Source organism: Budorcas taxicolor, chromosome 13 (genome assembly GCF_023091745.1).
Source record: "Budorcas taxicolor isolate Tak-1 chromosome 13, Takin1.1, whole genome shotgun sequence".
Classification (NCBI taxonomy): Eukaryota; Metazoa; Chordata; class Mammalia; order Artiodactyla; family Bovidae; genus Budorcas; species Budorcas taxicolor.
In genome coordinates this window covers 11,101,761-11,127,242 of record NC_068922.1, presented here as the reverse complement: position 1 = coordinate 11,127,242, position 25,482 = coordinate 11,101,761, and the positions used below count along the sequence as shown (strand labels likewise).

At 49.0% G+C, this 25,482-nt stretch overlaps 1 protein-coding gene across 2 annotated transcripts in view; it reads right to left on the bottom strand.

The window, feature by feature from the left end:
* Positions 1-4,625: 4,625 nt before the first annotated feature.
* FBH1 (F-box DNA helicase 1) overlaps positions 4,626-25,482 on the bottom strand; it is a 38,642-nt gene continuing 17,785 nt past the window's right edge. Inside the window, exons 6-21 of one of the 2 annotated variants that reach the window (XM_052650416.1) lie at positions 25,194-25,384; positions 24,664-24,756; positions 23,849-23,943; positions 22,928-23,096; positions 22,070-22,292; positions 21,237-21,324; positions 21,068-21,154; positions 20,122-20,258; positions 13,285-13,384; positions 13,076-13,197; positions 12,576-12,651; positions 11,779-11,976; positions 11,176-11,301; positions 8,934-9,040; positions 5,647-5,778; positions 4,626-5,162 (exon numbers count right to left, since the gene is read on the bottom strand). In XM_052650416.1, the coding sequence (XP_052506376.1) occupies positions 4,992-5,162; positions 5,647-5,778; positions 8,934-9,040; positions 11,176-11,301; positions 11,779-11,976; positions 12,576-12,651; positions 13,076-13,197; positions 13,285-13,384; positions 20,122-20,258; positions 21,068-21,154; positions 21,237-21,324; positions 22,070-22,292; positions 22,928-23,096; positions 23,849-23,943; positions 24,664-24,756; positions 25,194-25,384 (2,115 nt within the window). In that variant the 3' untranslated portion in view covers positions 4,626-4,991. The remainder of the gene's footprint in view (positions 5,163-5,646; positions 5,779-8,933; positions 9,041-11,175; positions 11,302-11,778; positions 11,977-12,575; positions 12,652-13,075; positions 13,198-13,284; positions 13,385-20,121; positions 20,259-21,067; positions 21,155-21,236; positions 21,325-22,069; positions 22,293-22,927; positions 23,097-23,848; positions 23,944-24,663; positions 24,757-25,193; positions 25,385-25,482) is intronic. The other variant, XM_052650417.1, reaches the window with a different exon arrangement.

Sequence of the window (25,482 nt, the reverse complement as noted above, 5' to 3'; positions counted from 1 at the left end):
TCACACTCACAGCTTCCAGAGCTTGGAGGAGTTGGAGTCTGTAGGTTACAAGCCTTCTGCTGCAGGCACCTGAGCTCGTGATGATGACGGCCTGTGTCCACCGTGGCCCTGGCCCTCAGCTGTGCCTGGTCTCTTTCAGGAGAGCCTCCTGGTTCATCCTCCTCAGAGACCAAAGCTCTGGATTCCGCCAGGGTTGAGGACGAGACGTTGCCCAGTTTCACAGGACAGCAAGAACATGAGGATGTAACTGGCTTTTATTCAAACTCTCTGCCACTGTTCCTGCTCCACCTCTACTCCTAATTCCCGCAGTCCCAGCACCATCGAGTCCCGCCCCTTGTCGGAGCTCTTGGGCCTGGGGAGCTGTCAGTCATCACTCACTTCTCTGCTTCCCAACCTCCAGACTCTGGCGGCTGTCACTCTCTCCCTGTTGTCTTTGTCCGAACAGGTTTATGCCTTTAGAAAAGGATCCTATTTGTTGTCCCTGAAGTATAGCTTCAGGAAGCAACCGAAGTACACACGTATGATTGGTCCATGATCACGCGTGGTTACCTGAAGGCCCCACCCACGTTGGTCCCCACCGTCCAGCTCCTGGCCTCACTGAACTGACCATGCTAACATCGCTTCTGGCTTCGCAACTTTATTCCCCACCGCTGCTGGTCCAGGCAGTGCTGGACGCTGAAGCCACTTCCACTTAAACCCCTTCCTCTCCTGAATTCAGCAGCAACTCCATCTTTGGGAATTGGCTGTTGCCTCTTCAAAGAATGCTCTTCCTTTCTCAGCTCCAGCCTGGTGTTCCTCTGTGCTTTCCTTTCTGGACACTATGGTGGAGTGGACTCGTCGAAACCCTCATGCTGGTCTTCCTCAATGCCACTTACACACAATAACTCTAAACTGCTTCCAGTCCGTGCCAGTCTGTTGACCTACAGACCCGTGTCCCCACCAGCAAACCTACTTGGGTTTCTTATAAGTACCCAAACTTTACAAGTCAAAACCAAGTCCATCAGTGTTTTTGCACAAACCTACTACATCCTGTGTTTTCGGTCCCAATGAAGGGTACCCTCACCCACAGTGCAAACGAGCCAGAAACCTAGGGATCCTGTCGGGATTCCTACCACCGACTTACTACCCCAATGAAGCCCTAAGTCCTACTGATTTGACCTCTTTAATCCCGAGAGCAGAAGTTCTCAGAACTCAGTGCACATCAGAATCACTTGCAGGACTTGTTAAACATCAACATCAACCAAATGTCCCTCAACAGATGAATGGATAAAGACGATGTGGTACGGATATACAATGGAGTATTATTCAGCCACAAAAAGGAACAAAACTGTGCCATTTGCAGAGATGTGGATGGACCTAGAGGCTGTCATAAAGAATGAAGTGAGTCAGAAAGAGGAAAACAAACATCGCTTATATGTGGAATCTAGAAAAATGGTACAGATGAATTCATTCGCCAAGTAGAAATGAAGAGACAGGTGCAGAGAACAAGCATATGGGTGCCAAGTGGGGAGGAGAGGAGCAGGATGGACTGGGAGACAGGGATGGACGCATATACAGCACTATGTATGGAACTGAGACTAAGCACAGGGGACTCTACTCAATACTCTATGATGGTGTGAATGGGAAGGAAACCCCAGAGAGGGGATGCAAGTCTTACAACTGATTCACACTGCTGTACAGCAGAAACTAACAGCACTGTAAAGCAAAGACATTCTAATAAAAAGGAATAATAATAGAAGAATACTAACTGCTGGCCTCAGTCTCACGAGTTCTGACCCAGCAGATGTGGGCGAAGAACAGAATGAGCCTTTATATCAAGGTCCCAGGGTATGTGACACTGCTCACCTGGGGGCCACACTCTTGAGGACCACTCACTAGAGGACAAGCCCACCTCACTGGACCACTTCGCCGGTGCTGGTCCAGCCCAGCAGATGTCATTTCTCGCTGAGATCACAACTCTGAGCCTCTTAACTGAGCTGACCTTCTCAAAACATCCTCCAATCTACAACTGGAATGCTCTTCCTGAAAAGAAAATCTAATGTCTTACAATTTCTCACTGACCTCTCATAATTTTTGAGCACACCACCCACACTCCTCCGTGTCCAGCGTCCTTGGTGACCTGGTCCCTCCCTAGCCTGCTCCTACTGCACACACGCCCCAGCCAAACACATCTCATCTCTCCAAACATTTCCCACAGGTCATACCTTTAGTGACTGCAATTTCAGTTGCTGATATTCTGTGATATTTTAAAATTTCTCTGTACCAATACTTTAGGTTGGTCAAATGCTATCATCTAGTTTTTTTAAAAAATCTAAAATCTGAAATATGCCTTGAGAATAATTATATGAAAGGACAAAGTAATGCATAATCTACAATGCACTATGATATTTTAACAATTCTATTTCAAGAATTTTTATTTCCAATAACTTCTAAACAAATGGAATATGACATAACAGAATTTGTTTTTATATGGGTAATTCTGCATCACAACCTCTATATACACGATAAAATCAAAGAAGATGGAGACAAATCAGAAATCCTAACTTTGAAATAAAAAACTAGAACTTGCTATTAGCAGACTGCACATTCTAAAACAAATTTAAAAAGATCTCATTTAAGTTATCAATGAGAAGGGGTTACTTAAAAATGAATGAACCAAAGAAAAATATCTGGAACTAGCTTATAATTATTTTCCTTATTCTCCCAATTTATGTGGTGTAAAAACAAAAAAATCTCTACAGAAAATGTGCACAAAAACACATTCACAACTAAATGAAATCAGGGAAGCTCCATGTTTTAAAGACTAACCTTTATAAAGGATCTAAAAGATTCTCATTTCCATGTAGTGCTCAGTTTATATTTTTGAATAACACTTTTATTCTTTTCATCTAATCACTCATTTTAAAATGATAATGAATATTTAACACTTATACACAAGGGTATGGGATTAGAAGATGCAAACTATTATGTATAAATAAGCAACAAAGATATATTGTACAGCACAGGGAAATATAACCATTTTTAATAATTTAAAATGGAGTGTAATCTATAAAAATATTAAATTATTATGTTGTACACCTGAAACTAACATAATATGGTAAATCAACTATACTTCAATTAAAAAATCTGTAATAAAAATAAATATAATTAACTTTATAAGTATATTTAACAAAACTATAAATTTTATATAGGAATTTCTATCTTAATAAACTGATTACTGATTTCCTTAAGAAACTAAAATAAATAACATTTCTATTTTTACTGTGTATTTAAAAATTATTTTTCTATTTGAAACACACCAACTATTTGATTTTACTGACATTTTAGAAATTCTTATATAACACTTAAAAAATAAAGTACCAGTATCAATTCCTGGATACTGTTATTTTTAAATAAGTACCAAAACACTAACACTGATGTTTTACTGTGGCACCGTGACCACAAACATGTTTGTCCTTCACGTTGCTCCTTCTTTCCAGAAGGTTCTCTCCTTTAGTAGGTAGCTAGCCATTCATGCTGATATTAAACACAGCTCGAGCACCAACCATTCTGGTGGGCCCCCACCCTCCACTCTGATGGACGCCTCTTGGGCCCCAGAGCAGCAGTGCGGCTCCAGCTCTGGACGCCCTCCTCTAACCCACCCCCGCCACAGCATCACAGTCCTGACTGCCCTCTCCGAGTCAGGACTGCCTGTGATTCCAGACATGGAATGCCTGCCCAACAGGTGCTCAGTGGAAGCCTAGGATATACTTCTTCAACAATCGCAAGCGCCTTCCTCTCCAGTGAGCAAAACCAGACTTTCAGAAAATGTGTTTGTGGGGCCCTCTAGCCATCCCCTCCCCAAATCCTTCTACTGAGACTCTGAACACTGTGCCCTGCAAATCCAAACCACTCCCTCCCACTCGGTGCTTTGTTCCGAGTGATCCAGGAGCACCAAGTGAGGCTGGGCCAGGAGCACGGCAGAGGGGTGAGGAAGTCCGCCCCAGCTGTGCTCAGGGCCCACCGCATGAATCCTCCTCCCCGTGTAGATGTTAACGCAGCCCTCACCCTCTCCACACAGCCACCCCGTCCGCCAGCACCCTTGCTTTCCTCACCGGCCTGCTCGCTCACTAAGCTCCACTAGAGGCCCGATGTGGGAGAGATGAGGGGAGCTGCTCAAGGCAGGAAGCCTGCTCCCCACTCAGCAGCCTGGGCTCAGACACCAGAGCCGGGGAGCTCCGGCAGTGCCCCACCTGCCGTCTGCATCCCTGATGTGCTGCATGGCGAAAACGTGCAAACACCGGCCAAGCCACGCCTCTGTGAGAACAGCTGTGTTACTGACACCCCCCAGCACCCAACCAGGAACCAACTGCCTGTGTCCCGCGTGGTGGCTGGCCGGCCTCGCCCCACCCTCACGCTCTGGTCTTCTGCTTCACCTGCAGGGACGCGAGACGTCTAGCTATGGTCACTGTGCACTTGTGTGTCGAGTGCCTCCCTGTTCAGGCTGTGAGCCCCATGACGAAAGGGCGCACCCTGGGTCTCACATGTGCCCGACTCCCCAGAGCATGAAACATCTCGTTTCTGATGTGTCAACTGTCCCTGGATATAAAGCCTCCTACTCTGTTCAGTGTGTGATATGAAGAGTCACAGAGCTTTGACAACAGTAAGTGGAGAAATGGAAAGTCCAGAAACAGCGGGGGTGAAGGCAGGGGCCTCACACAGTGGAATGCCAGTGCTACAATGCCTGTTTAATTGAGACCTTGTAATAAAAGTTAAAATACATAAAATGTTTTTTTTTTCTTTATCAAAAGGCCATCCCCCGCATTCCTGGCCCACTGATGTGGAGGAGGGGCGGCAGGGTCTGGCTACCTCCAGGGGTGAAGACAAAGCAGGTCCGACTCTGGCTGCCGTCTCCATCCTTGGAAAATGCTCTGTGAGCGAGTCTGGCCTCAGGGAGGGAGCCCCCCATGCCGCCGTCTGCAGGGGCAGGAGCCCCCCGGGCATCCCAGCGCTCAGAAGACGAGGAAGAGCAGGGCCTCATGCCGGGGCAGCACGACGTTCTCCACCGTGCGGTCCATGGCGCGCACCTGCTCAGGGGAGGCGGTCAGGAAGGCCAGCGGCCCGATGCGCTGCTCCACACACGAGTGGCACAGGTACCCACCCTTGTTCTCCTTCCTGTTGCTCTGCAGGGGGGGATAAGGAAAGGAGGGGAGGGGGACAGTTGAAGGACAAGCATTTTCCACCAATAAGTGTGACCCCCCTCCATCAGACTCTGATGCTTTCAGACCTGCCGTGTGGCCCTGAGGTCACATCTCCTCCAGCAAAGCATCCAGCGTGCACTCTGCTTTATCAAGTTCCCAGGGCATATTAAGGCACGAGATGAAAAAGCCAGGAAAAAGCTAGCCGGGCCCCCAGGAAACAGTCCTCACCTGAGTGTCTGCACCAGCCTGCCTCCCAGACTGCCACCTGGCTTGGCCCCACGGGGTCCAGTGTCTGTGACGCTGAGGTCCACAGCGCACCTCCAGACCTCCTCATGGAAGGATCAGACAAGCTTCCCCTTCACATCCCTCACCCATGGCCCAGACAGGCTCATGGCTGCCTGGCGATAAAGCTCGGATGACTGAGCTAAACGCTGAGAAGGGCAGAGGCAGCGGCCAAGACACATACGTAGGTGATGGGCAGCTTGCGCATGGTGAGCACGGCGTCCACAGGGATGGCGTTGCTGCACTGGCCCACGCAGCAGCGCACCACACCTGTCTTCAGCACGTTACTCGTCAGCTCCGCCTGCAAGAAGTATTCCTGGGAAGGAGAGAGCAAGGGTGTCACTGCAGGGCCCCTGTAATTTTCCACCTGGACGTCCAACACTCTAGGCCATCATATGAGTCCCAAGATAAGAAAAGCATGGACCACAGCAGCTTCCCTTGTTTCTCTGCCTTTTCCCTGTGCGTAACACCAACTCCGAAAGAACATGCACAGCGGGACCCAGTCCAGCTGCATTCTTACTAAAATGACTGGTTTAAAAAAAAGGTTTAATGGACAAACACGTGACACTATTGGCTATAATATTTTAGGACTACTTCTGGATTTTATCTGAGGCTGACCTGCCTCTGTGACATTAAACATGATCTGTATGTTCTCTTCACAGCCCAGTGAGCGTCAAACACCTGCGCATGCCCACTTCCCCAAGGCCCTGGCTGTTCCCGTGCGCGAGCTCTGAGCCTCTGCTGCTCTACCTGCAAAAGGCACGGACCCAGCACCCAGGTCAGCAGGCTGCTGGAGGAAGATGCACAATAGCGTCTGCCAGGTGGATGTTGTCTGCACACAGTGGACATGGTGTCAAATGCCAGAGCCCTCCCAGATGGGAGACGCCCCGAGAACAGACACCAGGGTCTGGTCTGCCGCCGCCGCAGAGGAGGGCGACCAGGGCTGGCGTACCAGAAAGACCTCCAGTGCCTGCCGACAAAGCAGGGATGATTTCATGGGTTTTTCTGAATTACAACTAGCTATTTATCCAATTTTTTTTCCCCCCCAAATCCAGGTCTACGGTTCTGATTTATGTTCTGATTTTTCTGTCTTTCAGGGTCTGCCTACCTGCTACAGGAAAGAACAGAAAATCTACAAATGCGCATGTTCCTGCCAGTGTGTACGAACAACTAACTGCTGACCAGGGTGGACTTCACCACGTCTGAAACAGGATGCTCCCAGATGGAGTCACAAGCCACAACAGAGAAGAAGCAGAAGTCCTTCCCTCATGCAAGGTCCTTCAGACTAAGAATCATCTGGTTATACAAACGGGCTGTGCTAGCCCCTGGACCAACAGATGTCTCCTAACCAGCCTTAGTGAGAAGGAAGTACTTCTCCAGAGTCTCTTCTTTTCTCCTTGGAGAAAGCTCTCCCCCCATAAAATGTGTGCATGAGCAACTGACATGCTTCCAGTTAGCTTTAAAAAGTCTGCTAGACTCTAACACAAAACTTGTGGGACTCCAAGACATACAATTCCCATGATGAATATGGTAATACCTAGAAAAGTGATACATTCATTATCCTTTACCCTGAAATTTTGACTGTAGAATTGTATCCCCAAGATGCATTAGCTAAAACAGAAAATGACTTGTGCCTAAGATCATGCCTGGTGGCAAAAGTATTAAAAGCGAAAGACTGGAGAAAATCCAATATCCATGGGTAAGAACTATATAAATCATGTCAGATGGATGCAGTGAATGCTACTTAGCTGTAAAAAGGAGGAGAAAAAGCTTTAGAAACTGATAAAAAGTGAGGTATAGAATATTACAGAATGCTACCTTTCATGGAAAATAGAAAAATACATCTATACATATTTGTCAATATCTGCAAAACAAAATATCAAAAATTTTTAAAAACTAGCTATCAATGATGGAAGGAGAGAGAGTCTACAGGAGACAGGGAGGGAACAAGACTTCTCAAAGGACACCGTTACAAAGTCCTGATTTCAGAAACCTAAGTTTTATACATTCAAAAAAGATAATGAAAAAGGACAGCAATCCTTGTAGGGGCTGCAGATAAACAAATATGTCTACCTGCACTTAAACTGGTGATCAAGTCACACGGAGGGGAAAAGACTCATTTCAAGCATGGTACTTCAAAACACTGTACTCTGACTACACATCTTCAGCGGAATATTGAGAGACAGAGCTGTTAGAAATCTTTAATTCCACACAGTATTCTGTCAACAGTAATATTGGTACTACTTGAAAACTTTTACACCCAAAATAATATAAATAAGCAATTAATAAATACGGTTCTGAACCAAGATTTTCAGTATAAGAGAAAAGATTCAAATGTAAAAGAAAGGAAACTGTGTAATGTGTAAAGAAGTAAAAATCCTTAAAGGACTGAGCTGGAGAACCACAAGTGACGAGGGTTATAAGTGCAATTGGCCACCAGCTCCCAACGGTGCAGACAGAGGGCAGCCCACCTCCTGCTCGTTGCACCTGTGTGTCTATTTTATGCATTTGTGTTGCATTTAACAAGAAGCTTAAATTAAAAACTGGGGTGAAATGATCAGTGTCAAAAATATGGACTTCCTAGCTCTGTCTGCTAAAGAGGTGGACAGTCTGAGCATCACTAAGAGGGAGAGAATCTGAAACCGCTGCCTCCTGACGGGATATAGCACAGAGCGAAGCCTGCTGCCCCCGCACCGTGGAGGGTTCCTGCCAGAACAGTTAGACCCCAGCCCAGTCAACCCCCTCAGGTGACTTCCCGTGATGGCGACCCAGGGCAGGCAACCGCAGAGCAAACAGAGAAGAGGGGATGCTCTGGGGAACAATTGACGCAGTTTCCACAAACAGTCAGAAGTGTCAGGGATGAGGGAGGGGTCCTGGGCTGCTCTAAATAAAGAAGTTTAACAGACCTAATAACCAACTGTCTGTCTGGGTCCTGATCTGAACAAAGCAACTGTAAAAAGATGTTTCTGAGATAATCATAAAAGTATGATTATGGATCGAGTGGTAGAGGCCATGTGGAATCACCATAAAATTTGAGACAATAACAGGGGCTGTGGATATGAAAGAAAAGTCCCCGGTGTTTCAGAGACATGGACTCCAAACATACGCAGACGTAGGACTGCAATATATCATTGTCTCAACATTAAAATGTCTCAGATTTCCTCACTCATGTAACCCATGTTGTGAAATGGTATCACTACTCTACAAGCCATCTGTTATCAACTGCCAATGTGATAATTTGCTTCTGTTACAGATCTAACCACTACCGTAATGCAGGTTCTACAAGAAAACCATGCTGCAGGTTCTAAGAATACATAAGGTCAAAGTTCATGCAGAAACTCACACAACAGGTAGAGATTATTTGTACATAAAATTTACTCTCTTATTTCACTCTCTGGGGTACTGGTTTAGACTAAGAAAAGCCAGGCTTATCTATAAATCAGGAGTCAGCAAACAACGGTCTGTGCTTACCCCAGCCAAAGTCAAAATGTTCTCCAGAGATCTGGTCATGATGAGCCGCTTTTTGGCACGAGTTACTGCTACATACAGTAAATTCCACTCATCCTCAGAAAATGACTCTAAAGAAAGAAAAGGGAAAAAAAATATATCAACACACAAGCCTGCTTACAAAAATTTATGGTTTCATCGAAACATTTACTACTCCCCACCTACCCCGCAAAAATCCCTAAAGATCTGCTGGCTTCATAAATGAAGCTTTCCTACAAACACCAACTCCAGAAACAAACAAAACCTTACAAGATAAGGGACACAGGACCTTGAGTGCTTGTTTGTGCTGCCTCTGGCAAGTCCTGGGTGCTTGTTCACTGGTCACCCAGCACCTGGTGCATGGTCAGCAGTGACGTGCCTGGAGCATCGTCATGGCAACCAGGAGGCTGGCAGAAACCAGGCTGATGGAGGTGAAGTCCCTGGACAGACAGGCCTCAGCCACAGCCACACAAGGGTCCCGGGGCGCCTGCGCCTCCTGCCTCGGGGGCTATGCTCTTCCCTCCAAACGCTGTCCCTCTCCCTCAGCCAGTCTGGATGGGCTCGTGCAGTTTCTGCCCTGTCAGTGCCTGCACACAGGAGCCCTCCACAAGGGGTGGGGGTCTGGGAACACATGAGGAGCTGTGCCATCCCCCCTAGAAGGGTGGGCACAGGATGAGGCCAAACACCACAACACTGAACTTTGGAGCAGAGAAAAGTTTAATGCAGGGCCCTGCAAGGAGTTGGATGGCTTGTGCTCTAAACAGCCCAAGCTCCTCAAGAGCTCTCAGCAAAGTCCTTTTCTAGGGCAGGGGAGGGAGGGATGAGTGAGTCGTTGCCAACATTTTGGCGGCAGAGCCTGTGTTCCTGAGGTCAGGTCACGGTCAGGGAACGATGCTCCTGTAAACCTCCACCAAGTGAATATTATGCTCTGTTCTGATAAGAAAGGACACGGTCCCCAGGCACAACCGTCACCCTCTGAGGTCTGGTCCTGGCTGAGGGGAGGCAGATCTCAGCTGGAAGCTCCCTCAGGGCCAGGCCTCCAGACCCTGTGTGGCTATCATCACTGAGGGAACCGGGCACCCAGGCCCTAACGGCCCTCAGGCTCTGCAGGCTGCTAGTACGGTGGGGGCAGGCCCCACAGACTGTGACACACGCAGATGGCTGCTGCCGTGAGGTCTCAGAGGCGGGGATCAGGGACCGGGTCACCACTTCAAGGCGTAGGCCCAGCCAGGGTGCAGTCCTGGTGAAGGCTCTGGAGCCCTGCAGGACAAGGCCCCCAGCCTGTTCCCTGGGCCCCCGGCTCACGTGCTGGTCCAGGGCTGGGTGAGCTGAAGGGCCCCAGGGAGAAAGCCAGGCTCCGCCTCTCACCTCACTCTCCTATTGACCACCACTCCGCTGACAGCTGGCTGAAGAGACCGCTAAAAGTTGCTCCCTGACAGCCGGCTGTCTGTGGGAGGGGCCCCTGTGGCACCAACCAGTGAGAGAGCAGGACTGCTAACAGTCCGGCAGTAACCGTAAGGCACAGTGGCAATCTCCTGGTAGGGGCTGCATGAGGCCACACACTATTGCATTATTAGATAAACTTCACTTCCTCAAGACAGAGCAGCTGGTTTCGCTATGGCCACTGTGTCTCCCTGCTCCAAAGCAACGTATGCTCAACATTATGTCTTCCTCTTGTTTTAGGAATACATTTGTCAGAGATTAAGGAATTTTTAGTATTTCTATTTCGGGCTCGCCCATGCAGGCTATGACCCAAATTTTGACCCATGACTAAGAGACAGATTTTGTCTGTTTATAGGAAGACTTCAAATGGTTTCATTCTAAGACTTAAACCCCAAACCAACAGCACTGATGCTTAGAGTTTAACAGGTAGCCTCAAGTATAAACTGATACAAAAGAAGACAAATGATAGTGTACACTGACACCTTTTAAGATTCTCAGGCCTCTTTAATTAAAAAAAAAATATACAGAAAAATACACCCTGGTGGGTAGGTAAACTATGATTTAGAGCTTCTGTCTGATGGGGAAAATCAAGACGCGATAAACCCACCTGCCCTTGGAGAAGCCTGACAGAGGTAGGCCCTGGAAGCTCAGTTTTTCTAAAAACCACAGTCTAGGAATAATACATTTAGGACCAGGAGGACCTTTCTGTTCTAGGAGGATCCTTCCAAGAGGCCACACCATCCCGGAAAAAGCAAGGCAGCCCTACAGGGAAGACTCTGCTCACCGACTCTGAAGTGGGGCAGCTGCGCGAGGTTGTGCCTGGCACAGGGCACTTTCACAAAATCGTCCAGGACGTGCACGGTGTCAAACTCCAGGCCCTTGGCCTTGTGCACGGTGCCCAAGATGTACTCTGCAGCAGAAACACAGCCAACTGTCAGCCAGGGCAGGCAGGGGGAAAGAGGGGAGGGGAGAAGGTGTATGCTGCCCTAACTGTGTTCTCTCGCCTGGGTGCAGCTCTGCAGAAGACGGAACCTCAGTTTAAAAAAAAAAAAAAAAAAAAGGGAGAGAGGGAGACAATAAACAGATGAGGGGAATGAGAAACCCACTGCAGGGGCTGAGGACACGGCAGAGTCCGGTCCAGAGCTCATGGCTACCACCTGCCACCCACTTTCTGCAACGAGGGGACAGAGGCCCTGGGGAGGGCAGGGGCTTGCCACAGTGGCAGAGCTGGGGCTCAGGGGCCCCTTTTTCCAGCTGGAAGTAGAGCAGAAAGAGAGGGGGGCGGGAGGAAGGCAGCCCGGCTCCCCTCGGCTGGTGCGGCCGCCCTGGTCATGTGAAGTCCACGCCGGCAAGAGGCCCAGAGGCCACCCACGCCCCACGTCCTCACCTGCGAAGTCCAAGTCCTCTATGTGGCACCGCTCTATCCTCGCCACCAGCTCCGGAAGGCGGATGTTGTACTTCTCCACGACTGCGATCTTGGCTTCCAGCTCCTTGTCCTCGGCCGCGGTCACGTACCGCTTGAAGCCGCTGAAGCCCTCTTTGCGCGCCCACCTCCTGATGAACTTGTCCTTAATGACGAGGTTTCCTAGAGTGAACATGAGTGCGGGTCAGGGGGACCCATATCACCGATATGGGACGCAGCTGCACCCATATCGGTGGTGGCAGTTCCGCATTCTTAATGGACCATGAGACAAATGAATGGTCTCAGAGCTGGAGACCTGGGTCCAGGCCTGATGGCACCAGAGCCTGCCCTGGGCGGTGCGGTGAGTCAGCACAGTGACCCGTGCATCAAGTTTGGGGTCAAGAGCCCTGCCCTTGAGATCCCTGCTCGTTGGGGATTTGAAACAACACAGTAATGAAAAAGCAAGCGTGCTATGGAAGTGTTAGAAACGATCGCACAGGGCCCAGGTAGAAGTCACCACGTGTAAGGTCCTCAGGCAGACGGAACAGAAAGAGAGTGAAGACGATGGCCGCGGGGCCAGCGTGTGAGAGAGAGATCTAAACTCCCGAGAACAGGGCCTGGAAAGAGCTGTCATCGCCTCCGAGAACAGGCAGCCTCGGGCACCGCGCCACCGCCAGAAGCAGCACATCGGCTCCTCCAGGGCAGACATCAAGCAACTCAGTGCACCTCCCACCCGACACCAGGGTGCCTGTGCGTGCCCCACACGGCCAGGCAGTACTCACGTTTCTTCCGTTCTTCCTCTGGCTGGAGAAGTGTCCAAATATCAATGATTCTGTCCAATCCAAATGATTTAATCCCCTGAAAAAGTTTGCTGGTGAAACTTTGGGCTTCTTTTCGTCTTTTTGTTTTTGTTACTGTTGTTAACAAGACAAAGTAAAGAGGATGTACAGGTGGGATTTTGAAATGAGCTGGCTTCTTGGAACCGACTCTTAAACTGCACCCAGAGCATAAATGCGGCGAGCTTCTGTGTGTGCACACAGGCAAGAAGGGCATGCACTTTTTTTTAGAGAGCAGGGGAAAAGGTCCGCGGTCCTTGCTGGGCCTTAGTTTACAGGACTCGCTGGAGCAGAACAGCCGGGGGGGAGTGTCTCCCAGCGCAGACGCAGGACAGTCACCCCAACTGCTGTGTGCAGGATGAGTCTGAGCGTGTGGGGCACTTTCATTGGCTGTGTGTGTGGGTGAGGTTTCCGAGTAAGAGTGGAGGACAGACATACACTCCTACCCCAATCAAGTGAATCCGGGCAGGCACCTCTCCCTCTGTGACCCGGACGGCCTCGTCAAACACGTTGGCGTTGGTGCGGGACAGAAGAGCCACCTGCCCCTTCGAGTCACCCCGGATGCCACCTTGAGGGAGAGAGCACAAACTCTGGGCAGATCCAGGCAACGAGGGAAGTTCATCTATGTAACAAACACGAGGAACTGCAGCCTTACTCTGATGGTTGCCTCCAACCAATGTCTTCTTTCTCACTCGCTTGCAGACATCCAAGATGGTAGCTCCCACGTAGGCTATCTCCACACCAAACCGGAAACTCTGGGAGAAGAACAGAACAAATGGTGTTAGCACCCACTAAAGAATGAGAGCACACTGCCGTCACCACCGAGGCCTGGCCTCTGCAAACCCTGCAGCGCTTTCCTGACTCGTCCAACCTTGAGAGGGTCCTTGAAAATTCCCTCCTGCACAGCCACTCACATGGAACAGGAGCCTCGGTGGCAGACATCACTATTCTAAGTTTTCAAAACAGCGTTTCCCACCTTGAAACCTGAGACTGACCTTTTGTCTTTATCTCTTGCCCCTGAATCCAAACTCTGACAATCTTTTCAGCACATTTTCTACACTCTCTTATCGCTGCTCCCAGCATAGCTCAGAAACCCCCGCCTCGTGTCTCACCTGCTTGGCCTCCAACCCTCCTCTCCTGCCCCTTCTCTCAGCCAGATGAATCCTCTGCCACACACTTTCATAAAGCCCTGTGCCTCGCCGCAAACAGGAAGAGCAACCCACGAAGAAAGAGGTAGGGTGTGGACTCTCAGGACCCTCTCAGCCCCTTTGCTCCCTGAGACCAGCAGCAGACTTTCCTTTTAAGCAAATCCCTCATTCTTTCCAAACACCATCTGAAGAAAGAACATAAATTACATGAATTATACACAGAAGATCAAGGGGGGAGGGTGCAACTCCCTGACCTGTGAGGCTCCTTCAACACCAATGTAGAGCCACTGCCCCACCGAGGAAGGCACAGATGAGATGAAAGTGGACATCACAACACACAGCATCACCCACAGCTACTCTCACTGTACCGAGCACAAGGTTTCTCGGGAAAAAATAGATAAATAAAACCACTGCTCTACTTAACAAGCCGTGAGAAAGATCACCAAGTCCTGAGCATTTCCTGCCCCCTCCCTGTCCCCGCCCACTGCATGTGGCAAAATAATTTCCTACCCTTCGAAGCAGCGCCCAACGCACTAATTCCTTGACCTCTGCAGCTGGAAAGTCAGTGCTTTTGCCCAAACTCATGGTGTTTACTGCCTTTTCCCACCCATTTATAATTTGAGGTAAAGAAGTACTACATATTTGGGTGGCCAGCAAGAACACAGTCAAAAGAGAGTGAGATTTTCAATAAGTAGTACTTTGCTGCTACAGAAATATTCTAAGCGGTGCTGTTCAGAGTTTCAGTCGTTTCTGACTCTTTGCAACCCCATGGAATGCATACACCAGGCTTCCCTGTCCTTCACCGTCTCCTGGAGTTTGCTCAAACTCATGTCCATTGAGTCAGTGAGGCCTTCTAACCATCTCGTCCTCTGTCGTCCCCTTCTCCTCCAATCTTCAATCTTTCTCTGCATCAGGGTCTTTTCCAATGTGTCAGTTCTTCGCATCAGGTGGCCAAAGTATTGGAGTTTCAGCTTTAGCATCAGTCTTTCCAATGAATATTCAGGACTGATTTCCTTTAGGATGGACTGGTTTGATCTCCTTGCAGTCCAAGGGTCTCTCAAGAGTGATCTCGAACACCACAGTTCAAAAGCATCAATTCTTTGGCGTTCAGCTTTCTTTATAGTCCAACTCTCACATACATACATGACTACCGGAAATACCATAGCTTTGACTAGACGGACCTTTGCCAGCAAAGTAATGTTTCTGCTTTTTAACGTGCTATCTAGGCTGGTCATAGCTTTTCTTCCAAGGATCAAGTGTCTTTTAATTTCATGGTCGCAGTCACCATTTGCAATGATTCTAAAGCCCAAGAAAATAAAGTCTGCCACTGTTTCCATTGTTTCCCCATCTAGTTGCCATGAAGTGATGGGATCGGATGCCATGATCTTTGTTTTTTGAATGCTGAGTTTTAAGCCAGCTTTTTCACTCTCCTCTTTCATTTTCATCAAGGGACTCTTTAGTTCTTCGCTTTTTGCCATAGGGTGATGTCATCTACATATCTGAGGTTACTGATATTTCTTCCAGCAATCTTAGCCTGTGTTTCATCCAGCCCGGCATTTTTCATAATGTATTCAGCATGTAAGTTAAATAAGCAGGGTGACAATATACAGCCTTGATGTTCTCCTTTCCTGATTTGGAACCAGTCTGTTGTTCCATGTCTGGTTCTAACTGTTGCTTCTTGACTTGCATACAGGTTTCACAGAAGGCAGGTAAGGTGGTCTGATATTCCCACTGCTTTACGAATTTTCCACACAAATTTATTGTGATTCACACAGTCAAAGGCTTTAGCATAGTCAATGACGCAGAAGCAGATGTTTTTCTGTAATTCTCTCGCTTTTTCTATGATCCAACAATCACAGGATGTTGGCAATTTGATCTCTGGTTCCTCTGCCTTTTCTAAATCCAGCTTGAGCATCTGGAAGTTCTTGGTTCATGTACTGTTGAAGCCTAGCTTGGAGAATTTTGAGCTTTATTTTGCTAATGTGTGAAATGAACACAATCGTGTAATAGTTTAAACATTCTTTGACATTGCTTTTCTTTGGGATTGGAATGAAAGCTGACCTTTTCCAGTCCTGTGGCCACTGCTGAGTTTTCCAAATTTGCTAGCATATTGAGTGCAGCACTTTGGCAGCAGCATCTTTTAGGATTTGAAATAGCTCAGCTGGAATTCCATCACCTCCACTCACTTTGTTTATAGTGATGCTTCCTAAGGCCCACTTGACTTCGCACTCCAGGATGTCTGGCTCTAGGTGAGTGGTCACATCACCATGGTTACCTGGGTCATGAAGATCTTTCTTGTATAGTTCTGTATATTCTTGCTCTTAATCTCTTCTGCTTCTGTTAGGTCCATACCATTTCTGCCCTTTCTTGTTCTCATCTTTGTAAGAAATGTTCCCTCTTTATCACCAATTTTCTTGAAGAGATCTCTAGTCTTTCCCATTCCATTGTTTTCCTCTATTTCTTTGCATTGTTTACTTAGGCTTTCTTGTCCCTCCTTGCTATTCTTCAGAACTCTGCATTCAGATGGATCTATCTTTCCTTTTTTCCTTTGCCTTTTGCTTCTCTTCTTTTCTCAGCTACGTGTAAGGCCTCCTCAGACAACCATTTTGCCTTTTTGCATTTCTTTTTCTTAGGGATGGTTTTGATCACCGCCTCCTGTACAATGCAATGAACCTCCATCCACAGTTCTTCAGGCACTCTATCAGCTTCAGTCCCTTGAATCTATTTGTCACTTCCACTGTATAATCGTAAAGGATTTTATTTAGGTCATATCTGAAGGCTGCTGCCAAGTCACTTCAGTCATGTCTGACTCTGTGCGACCCCATAGACGGCCTCCTACCCGGCTCCTCTGTCCCTGGGATTCTCCAGGCAAGAACACTGGAGTGGGTTGCCATTTCCTTCTCCAATGCATGAAGGTGAAAAGTAAAAGTGAAGTCGCTCAGTCGTACTTGACTCGTAGCGACTCCATGGACTGCAGCCCACCAGGCTCCTCCATCCATGGGATTGTCCAGGCAAGAGTACTGGAGTGGGCTGCCATTGCCTTCTCCACATACCTGAATGGCCTAGTGGTTTTCCCTACTTTGTTTGAGTCTGAATTTTACAATAGGAGTGCCATGATCTGAGCACAGTCAGCTCCCGGTCTTATTTTTGCTGAGAGTGTCTCCATCTATATGGAGCTTCTCTTCTATATAGAGCATCTATAGAGCTTCTCCATCTTTGCCTGCAAATAACACAACGTGATTTCGGTGTTGACCATCTGGTCATGTCCATGTGTAGAGTTGTCTCTTGTGCTGTTGGAAGAGGGTGTTTGCTATGACTAGTGCACTCTCTTGGCAAAACTCTGTTCGCCTTTGTCCTGCTTCCTTTTGTACTCAAGGCAAACTTTCCATTTACTCCATGTATCTTTTGATTTCCTACCTTTGCATTGCAGTCCCCAAAGATGAGGCTTTCCTGAAAGCTCAGTTGGTACAGAATCTGCCTGCAATGCAGGTGATCTGGTTTGATTCCTGAGTCGGGAAGATCTGCTGGAGAAGAGATAGCCCACGCCAGTATTCCTGGGCTTCCCTAGTGGCTTAGCTGGTTAAGAATCTGCCTGCAATGCAGGAGACCTGGATTAGATCCCTGGGTTGGAAAGATCCCCTGGAGAAGGGAAAGGCTACCCACTCCAGTATTCTGGCCTGAAGAATTCCATGGACTGTATATTCCATGGGATTGCAAAGAGTCGCACATGACTGACTTTTACTCATCCCTATGATAAAAAGGACATCTTTTTTTGGTGTGTTCTAGAAGGTCTTCATAGAACCGGTCAACTTTAGCTTCTTCGGCATTAGTGGCTGGAGCAGAGACTTGGATTACTATGATACCAAATGGTTTGCCTTGGAAATGAACAGAGATCATTCTGTCATTTTTGAAACTGTACCCAAGTACTGCATTTCAGACTCTTGCTGACCAAGAGGGCTACTCCCTTTCTTCTAAGGGATTCTTGCCCACAGCAGTAGATATAGCGGTCATCCGAATTAAATTTGCCCATTCCGGTCCATTTTAGTTCACTGATTCCTAAAATGTCGATGTTTTCTCTTGCTGTCTCCTGTTTAACCACTTCCAATTTACCTTGATTCATGGACCTAACATTCCAGGTTCCTATGCAGTACTGTTCTTTACAGCATCGGAATTTACTTTCACCACCAGATACATCCAAAAGTGGGAGTTGTTTCCACTTTGGCTCAGTTTCTTCAACCCTTCTGGAGCCATTTCTCCGCTCTTCTCCAGCAGCATATTGGGAACCGACTGATCTGGGGAGTTCATCTTTCGGTGTCATATCTTTTTACCCTTTCATACTGTGCATGGGGTTCTCTACTCCACCATCTTGATGTTTCCTATTCTAAGTGAGCCATCCCCAAATTATCAAGATCCACAAGTCCATGCTGATACAAACAAATAAATGAAAAAATAAATAAACTGAAGAGAAGAAACAGTATCTCCTTCACAGAAGAATTCCAAACAATCTATGTGGATATTCCAACTCTTGTTCTTAACTGAGGGCTGCGAGCCATGACTTCCTTTTAGGGCACACAGTGTGGAAAGAGGAGACGGAGGTGAAGATGGGAATCACCTGCCACACCCCAGCTCAGCCAGGCCACCAAGACAACGTCATCAGTTGTAAATCATGTTGACGGTATGGAGCCAAATATCAGTGTAACCACCAGACAAATGCCATCAGAGGGGCACGTGACAAGACACCTAACTGGTGCCCTTCAAGGTCACCAGAACCAAGGCAAGCCGGGGAAACCACACAGCACAGTCAACAGGAGCCTAGAAGACTTGACAACTAAATGCAGTGGGGTCATCTGAGTAAGAGTCTGGAATAGGAAAAGGACAAGAATTTGGTAAGAACCAGGGAATCTGAACAAACTGGACTATAGTTGATAATAATGTGCCCACACTGACATGTTAGCTGTGGCAAACTCATCACCCGAACACTGGAGGATGCTGAGTGCAGCGTGTGTAAGAACTGTCCGTACTGTCTTCTCGACTGTTTTCTAAATCTGAAACTAAAAACGTCCATTATAAAAAATTCCTCTCTGCTGACGTCGCCCTAGATCGCTAGAGCAAACAATAAGAGAAAGCCTGGGGACAGCGTCACAGACGGGGGCCCGGGGCTCCCCAGAGCAGAACTCACGGTGCAGATGACGTCCATGTGCCTCGGCACCGCGCACACCCCCTAACTGGGAGCTCCCTAAAAGCAGTGATTCCCACAGATTTCTGTCTCAGGACTTCCTCACGCTTCAGAAAACTAGTGAGGACCCAAGGAAGCTAGTATTTATGTGAGTTTTATCTATCTACAATTACCACGTTAGTAACTTTAGTTAATTTAAACATTAACAACAATAATCTCATTACATGATAACACAAAGGACACATTTTTCAAAAACTGTAGTCTCCCCTCCTCCTAAAAAATATTTTAGAGACAAGAGTGTCACTACTTTTACATTTTTGCAAATCTCTTTAGTTCCCAGCTTAAGAGAGGAGAGCCGATTCTCAGGGCTCTGGGGGTGTCCAGCCTGGTGTGACGGCTTCACACAGACGCGCTCTGAGTCTTTCCGGGCAATCAAGGCTCCAGGGGTTGCTGTGCTTGTGCTGGAAACTAGTTTTTCAAAATCTGGATTTCACTTGAAAGCAAGACTTTTTTTTGGCAATGAACATTTGTTAGCTGTTCCCCTTGAAGATGCGGCTCATCGCATTCATTCCTGAGAAAATGCCACATCCCCAAGTCCAAACAACCAGAGTTGGTCTGTCAACTGTTCACTCAAGTACGAAAGGAAGCAGCAGCCGGTGGAGCTCACAACACAGTCACAGAAGTGCCCCAAGTGAGAGCGGCCGGCACACTGCAGGGGCAGAAGGGCGTCCCTCTCCTTCCCATTCCGCACACGGCCTGCTGGAGAGACGGGTTCAGGGTCTGCAGGACAGAAACTTTCTTCCCTCTGCTATCAGGGATGCTCTTAGTGAGCGCCTTGCATTGAAGAATACAGAGACTGCAAGGGCGGGCTGGCACTGAGGCCACGGCTCACCACTGGCTCTGCATCATCCTGGTGCAAATGTCACGGCGCAAAAGGCAAGTGACTATTTTGAAAACTGTTCTGACTTTGCAGACCCCCGAGAACCACGGAGAGCCCCTACTTAGGGGCGTGGATTTGCTGCACACTGTGAGCTCAGGCAAAACCTTCCACGGGGCCCAGCACACAGGCAGCACTGGAAAACCGGGGTGAGGAGCCCCACATAGACTTGTGTTGTGTGTGTGTATGTGTACATGCATCTAGGGGCTGGGAAGCAAAGAAGAGTCTTACCTGTGTGAGATAGAAGACGTGTGTGTGAGGGACTGTGAACAGAGCATTGACGGCGCCGCGGAAGGTGTAGATCTGCTGGTGGGGGTCTCCCACGAAGATCTTCCCACAGGGCTGAGACAGAACGATGTTCATGATGGCTGCAATCCACAAGGGGCAAGTGAGCGCTCTGACGCAAGGCCCACCCACACAGCAAAAAGAAAGCAAATGGGAGACAGGAAAGGGCGAGAACACTTGCACACTGGATGGCGGGGTACCCTTCCCTGCAGGGTACATGCCCTCGGTCCAGGGAAACAATTTTCATTCGTGTATTTATTTCTGGACATGCTGCGAGGCATGCGAGATCTCAGTTCCTGACCAGGGATTGAACCCGCGTCCCCTGCAGTGGAAGTGCAGTGTCCTAACCACGAACCATCCAGAAGTCCCCAAGAAACAAGCTTATAACAGACAAACAGTTTCTAATCCTACGAATGCAGATTATTTTTACTCCTGAACATGCGACCGTGTCTAAGACATCATAGAGGCAAATATAAAATGATGCAAATTATCCTCTTTAATATAATAACTTGGTGCTTAAAGATGACCTACCAAATCACATTATTTTCTATCAGCCACTAGAGGAAAAAACATTGTTCATTCTGAACTGACTACCTTTTCCTTTCGGCATGAGTCTTTGTCCTAATAATGTGATGACCTAGGCTCAGCCAATATTTTAAGAATAACCCAAGCAAAATATTTAGAGGAAAATAAGTCTCCCTTGGGTGGAGGTGAGGGCAGAGACTGTTGAAATCTTGAATCAAAGAGTAAAGAATTTCAGAGTGACTAAGCATCAGATACCCTTTCTCCTACTACAGATAAGAACCACGGACTCACTGCACACACGTCCTCTGACATGCATGATGCAGTTTCTATGTGTTTAAGACTATTGGTGTCCCGAATGCTTTATCACCTGGGGTGCAGTCCTGGGCCTCGTCCACAAAGATGGCGTCAAAAGAGGCCAGCAGGGGCTTGCTGAGCTGCCAGAGTTTCAAGTAGCCTAGGAGAAGGGGCAGAAGGGTCAGAACATAGGGTGAGGTGGGTCCACATGGGGTCAGGGGTCAGGACAGGCCCATGCGTACCATCGTGTGTCATATGGTAAGCCTCCTCCTTGCACTCGCCCAACTTCCGCATGTTGTCCCAAAGCCGGCTCGCTTCGAGGACTCCATTCTAGAAAGCAAGTGACACAGTGACGCCGAGGTCAGGGCCCAGAAATAAGGGGTTCACGTGCGCACACGGGTCAGAGAGAAGGCTCCAGCACACGGTGAGTGGCGGCCCCTCTCTGACCTCCCCCAGCTCCATGAGGGCCTCGTGACACCATCAGGCACCCAGACAGCAAGCAGCCAGGGCTGGACCACACCCAGCGGCAGAGCATCTCTCCGGGAGCACAGCATCCAATGAACCAGGAGAGGCTGGATGATTCCTCTAGATTCATGACCCATGGTGATTATAATTCATAAGGAGTGTGGCCAGGGACTTCCCTAGCAGTCTGGAGATGAGGGCTCTGTGCTTCCACTCCACCAGGCACAGGCTAGATCCCCGGTCAGGGAACTAGGATCCCACATGCTGTGCAGTGGGAGTGAGGGAAAAAAAGTGACCAATGACTGAAAAGAACTGATAAAAATTAGAAGAGAGATACTTCATCCCCAGATCCCAGGACTAGCCGACCCCATGAGGAGCTCTGATAACCCTGGTGGGAGCCCTGTCGATGCAGTGCAGGCCAGGCTGAGGGCCCCGGGAGAGGACCACACTGCACAGAAGACTGTGGACAGCCTGCTGCCACACCCGCCTGTGGCCTGCCTCCACCTCTGCCTCCCGCCAGCAGCTCTGAAGACACCGAAGCCTGGGACGACCCGACCCCAGGCCACGCCCTCCACCTCCCAAGCCTTAACTCCAGGGAGACGGAGCCACTCACCAGCTTTTCGCTCTGTTCCACCATGACTCGTTGCCCCTGGCTGTTCTTGCACCAGATGGGCACATGGTCAATTGTCAGCTCCTCATCGGCAGAGGCGAAGAAGTTTTCCAGAGTCTTGCACACAAGTTTGGCCCTGATGAAGCCACCCTTCCCTTCAGTGAGGACGGAGTTGACCATGAAGGGGGTTAACTTGAAGAGATTCAACTTCTTCTTCAACTGGTACCTGCAACGCACATTCTGAGGGCACAGGGTCGGCCTTCCTGGCCACAAAGGACTTGTGTGCCCCTGGGCCTCCCCACCTTCTCTCCAAATGACACCACCAGGTTGCTGGCACTGGCTCCTCCAGGTGAGGAAACCAGCGAGGGGCTGAGTGAGGTCCTTGTAGGACCAGAAAGGGCTCCTCTAGGCTTTCTAGTATTCAGATCTAATAACCCAGGAGACAAAGGGGCTCACAGTAGACACCGCTGTTTCATGGTGTGGACCCAACTCCAGGAGGCCCCGGGAGGACCTTGAACCTCCCTACAGCCTTCTCATCCAACAGGGCGTGGCTCAGGGCTCTGGAGCCTGGGTCTAGCGCCCCTCAGCCCCATCCTCTCCCTTCCCACTTCCAAGTAGAACCTGAACTGATCAACCAGGCTGGTGGTACCTGCGACTTCAGACACTGTCATCTGACCTGTGCCTCAACTCCAGAGAAATGAGCATGCCTCCCTCAGTTGACAATGTATCCCTCTGGGGTAGAAGCATAAAGCACTAAGTCTTTCCTGATGCCCCCTGCTTGTAAACGGAGATAAGGCACTACGTTTGCCCCGTCACTGCGGTGCGCTGACTGCAACGTGAAAGCGGCACCGTGATGCTCACTTGCGCCCGATGTGACCGTAGGCCATGGAGTGGAAGGTCTTGCAGATGACGTTGCTGGGGAAGACGAGCTCTGCCTGCTTGGCGATGCTCTTGTTGAAGGTCACGTATAGAAACCTGCTCTGAGACCACTTCTCAGCATACTTGACCAGCGTGGAGGTCTTCCCGGTGCCTGGAGACGCCAAGAGAAAGGGAGGTCACCCTCTGACCAGGAAGAACGGCTCCAACGGCGCCCTAATCAGCATCTTCCCGTGCTCATCTCGCCACCAGCCTGGGACCCGGCAGTGGCAAGCCCTCCAGCACAGATGAGAACCAGAAGCCACGCAGTGAAGGGAGCAGCAGAGCGGAGACAGAGCCACCCAGGCTGGGGTCACAGCGCCAGCTGCCCTAGCGCGGGGCCCACTCTTCCTCGAGCTTTGGTCTGCTCCTCAACCCTGTGCATGCAACACACAGGGAGAAAAAGCACTACGGGCAAAGGTCAGACAAACAGTGACCAAGTACTTCAGGAGCCAGCTAGCACAACTCGCTGACTGAGGCAAAACACGGGACCACACCTCTGGGGATGCAGGTTAGAATCAGAAGGCAGAAGCCCTTCTAGGCTTCACTCTACAGAAAGCCAGGAACTCCTGACGTTGTCTGAACAAGACAGTCACACGACCTGCGGCCCCACAGCCACCTGTGTGTGAACAGACACGATGACACATAACAGGCTGGGTCAATCCCACGAACTGTGGACCATCTGCCCCCAGGAACTCCAGGGTGGATGCTCCCTGGAGTGGTAAGAAAACGCAATTATTCCTTGACAACTGCTTTTTAGATGATTTAATTGCAGAAGGGGAATAACAGGTGATGGTAAGATGCTCCAGCAGGTAGAGGGAAGGGGGAGGCAGTGACGAGAGGCCTTCAGGAGCGGCAGCCCCTTACCTGCAAATGCCATTATTTTCACCACCTGGAGAGGCTCCATCTTATGGCTTAGGATCAGCTGTTGTTCATGTGTCAGCTGGATGGTTGTTTTCTTTCTAACCATTTAGAAGAGAAATCAGGAAAAGAGCAAGGAATTAGAAAGATCAGGGATAGACTACCAAAAACCAAATAGGAAAAACCAAATGGAATGAATAAAATTTAATGAGAAAAAAAAAGGAGAAGGGACTTTCCTGGTGGCACAGTGGATAAGAATCCACCTGCCAAAGCAGGAGAGACAAGTTCACTCCCCGGTCCTGGCAGATCCCACACGCCACGGAGCACCTAAGCCTATGAGCCACAACTGTCAAGCCTGTGCTCTAGAGCCTGCAAGTCACAACTACTGAGTCTAAGTGCCTAGAGCCTGTGGTTCTACAAGAGAAACCACCGCAAGGAGAAGCCTGCACACTGTAGCTTAGGAGTAGATCCTGCTCACTGCAACTAGAGAAAAGCCTGTGCAGTGAAGACCCAACAGGGCCAAAAATTTAAAAAATAAAATTATTTTTTAAAAAGAATTCTCTCTTCTTTAAGAAAAAGAGAAAAAGGAGAGGGTGGTCCTTTAGAGTGATAAAAACGTTCTAAAACTAGATTATGATGTTAGCTGAACACTCAGTAAATCTACTGAAAATTACTGAATTTAACAATTAAAATGGTGATTTTTATGCAATGTAAACTATAACTCAATAAAGTGCTTAATACAAAACCCTTTTTCTCCTTAAGCATGACAGTCACGAATCAAAGGGGACAACACACCACAACACATCTGCAGACGGACGTACCCTGACCAGACTGACGGTTCCTCTTTGTCTCCTGAGGCCTGAGCACAGGAATTCTCCTGAAGATACAGGCAATAGAAAATGTTGTAGTGAATCCTAACAGGAAGAAAGGAGATTAGAGATTTTCACATTCAGTCACAATCTGTATATTACTTTTCCTCAGACTCCTAACTGTTGCTAAAAAGAAAATATGCACCATTATTTTACCAAAAAAAAAAAAAGAGCAGCAAAGGGCTTAAATACACCAAGAGCTGAGGCGTCTTTAGCTGCACTGTTGCAGGTAAGCAGCAGTGCAGGTAAATATCCGGAGAGCATGTTCTGGGAGAGGCCTGGCTGCAGGGCCCAGAGGAGAGACTGGTACATGCTCTCGGGGGAACAGGACGCAGCCGCGAGTGCGCACGCGGCCCCGGGATGCTGCGTGACCGAACAGTGCCTCCTGTCCCCGGAGTGCGCTTGCTTGCTGGCACTGCCGCACTCTGGTCTCTCTGAGAACCCGGGGCGCGGTGGGCGGGGGGCTCGCCCGGGGCCCGTACCGGTTGCTGATGCTGACCCCCTTCTCCCGCATCGCGTAGAGCAGCACGGCGAGGCAGTACAGGGTCTCGGTGGCGTCCGGCACGGTCACAGTGGAGCTGGGCCGCCGCAGGCAGAAGAGCAGCTGCTGGATGTCACTGACGCTGCTGGACAGGAGCACGATGGCCGCCACCAAGGCCCACACGTTGATGCCCTGAGGAGGGAGGTGGAGGGGGTGAGAGAGGAGACCCGAAACACAGCCGGTGAGAAGCACACAGGACGACAATGAGGAAAGTCAGGCTCAGGGTTCAC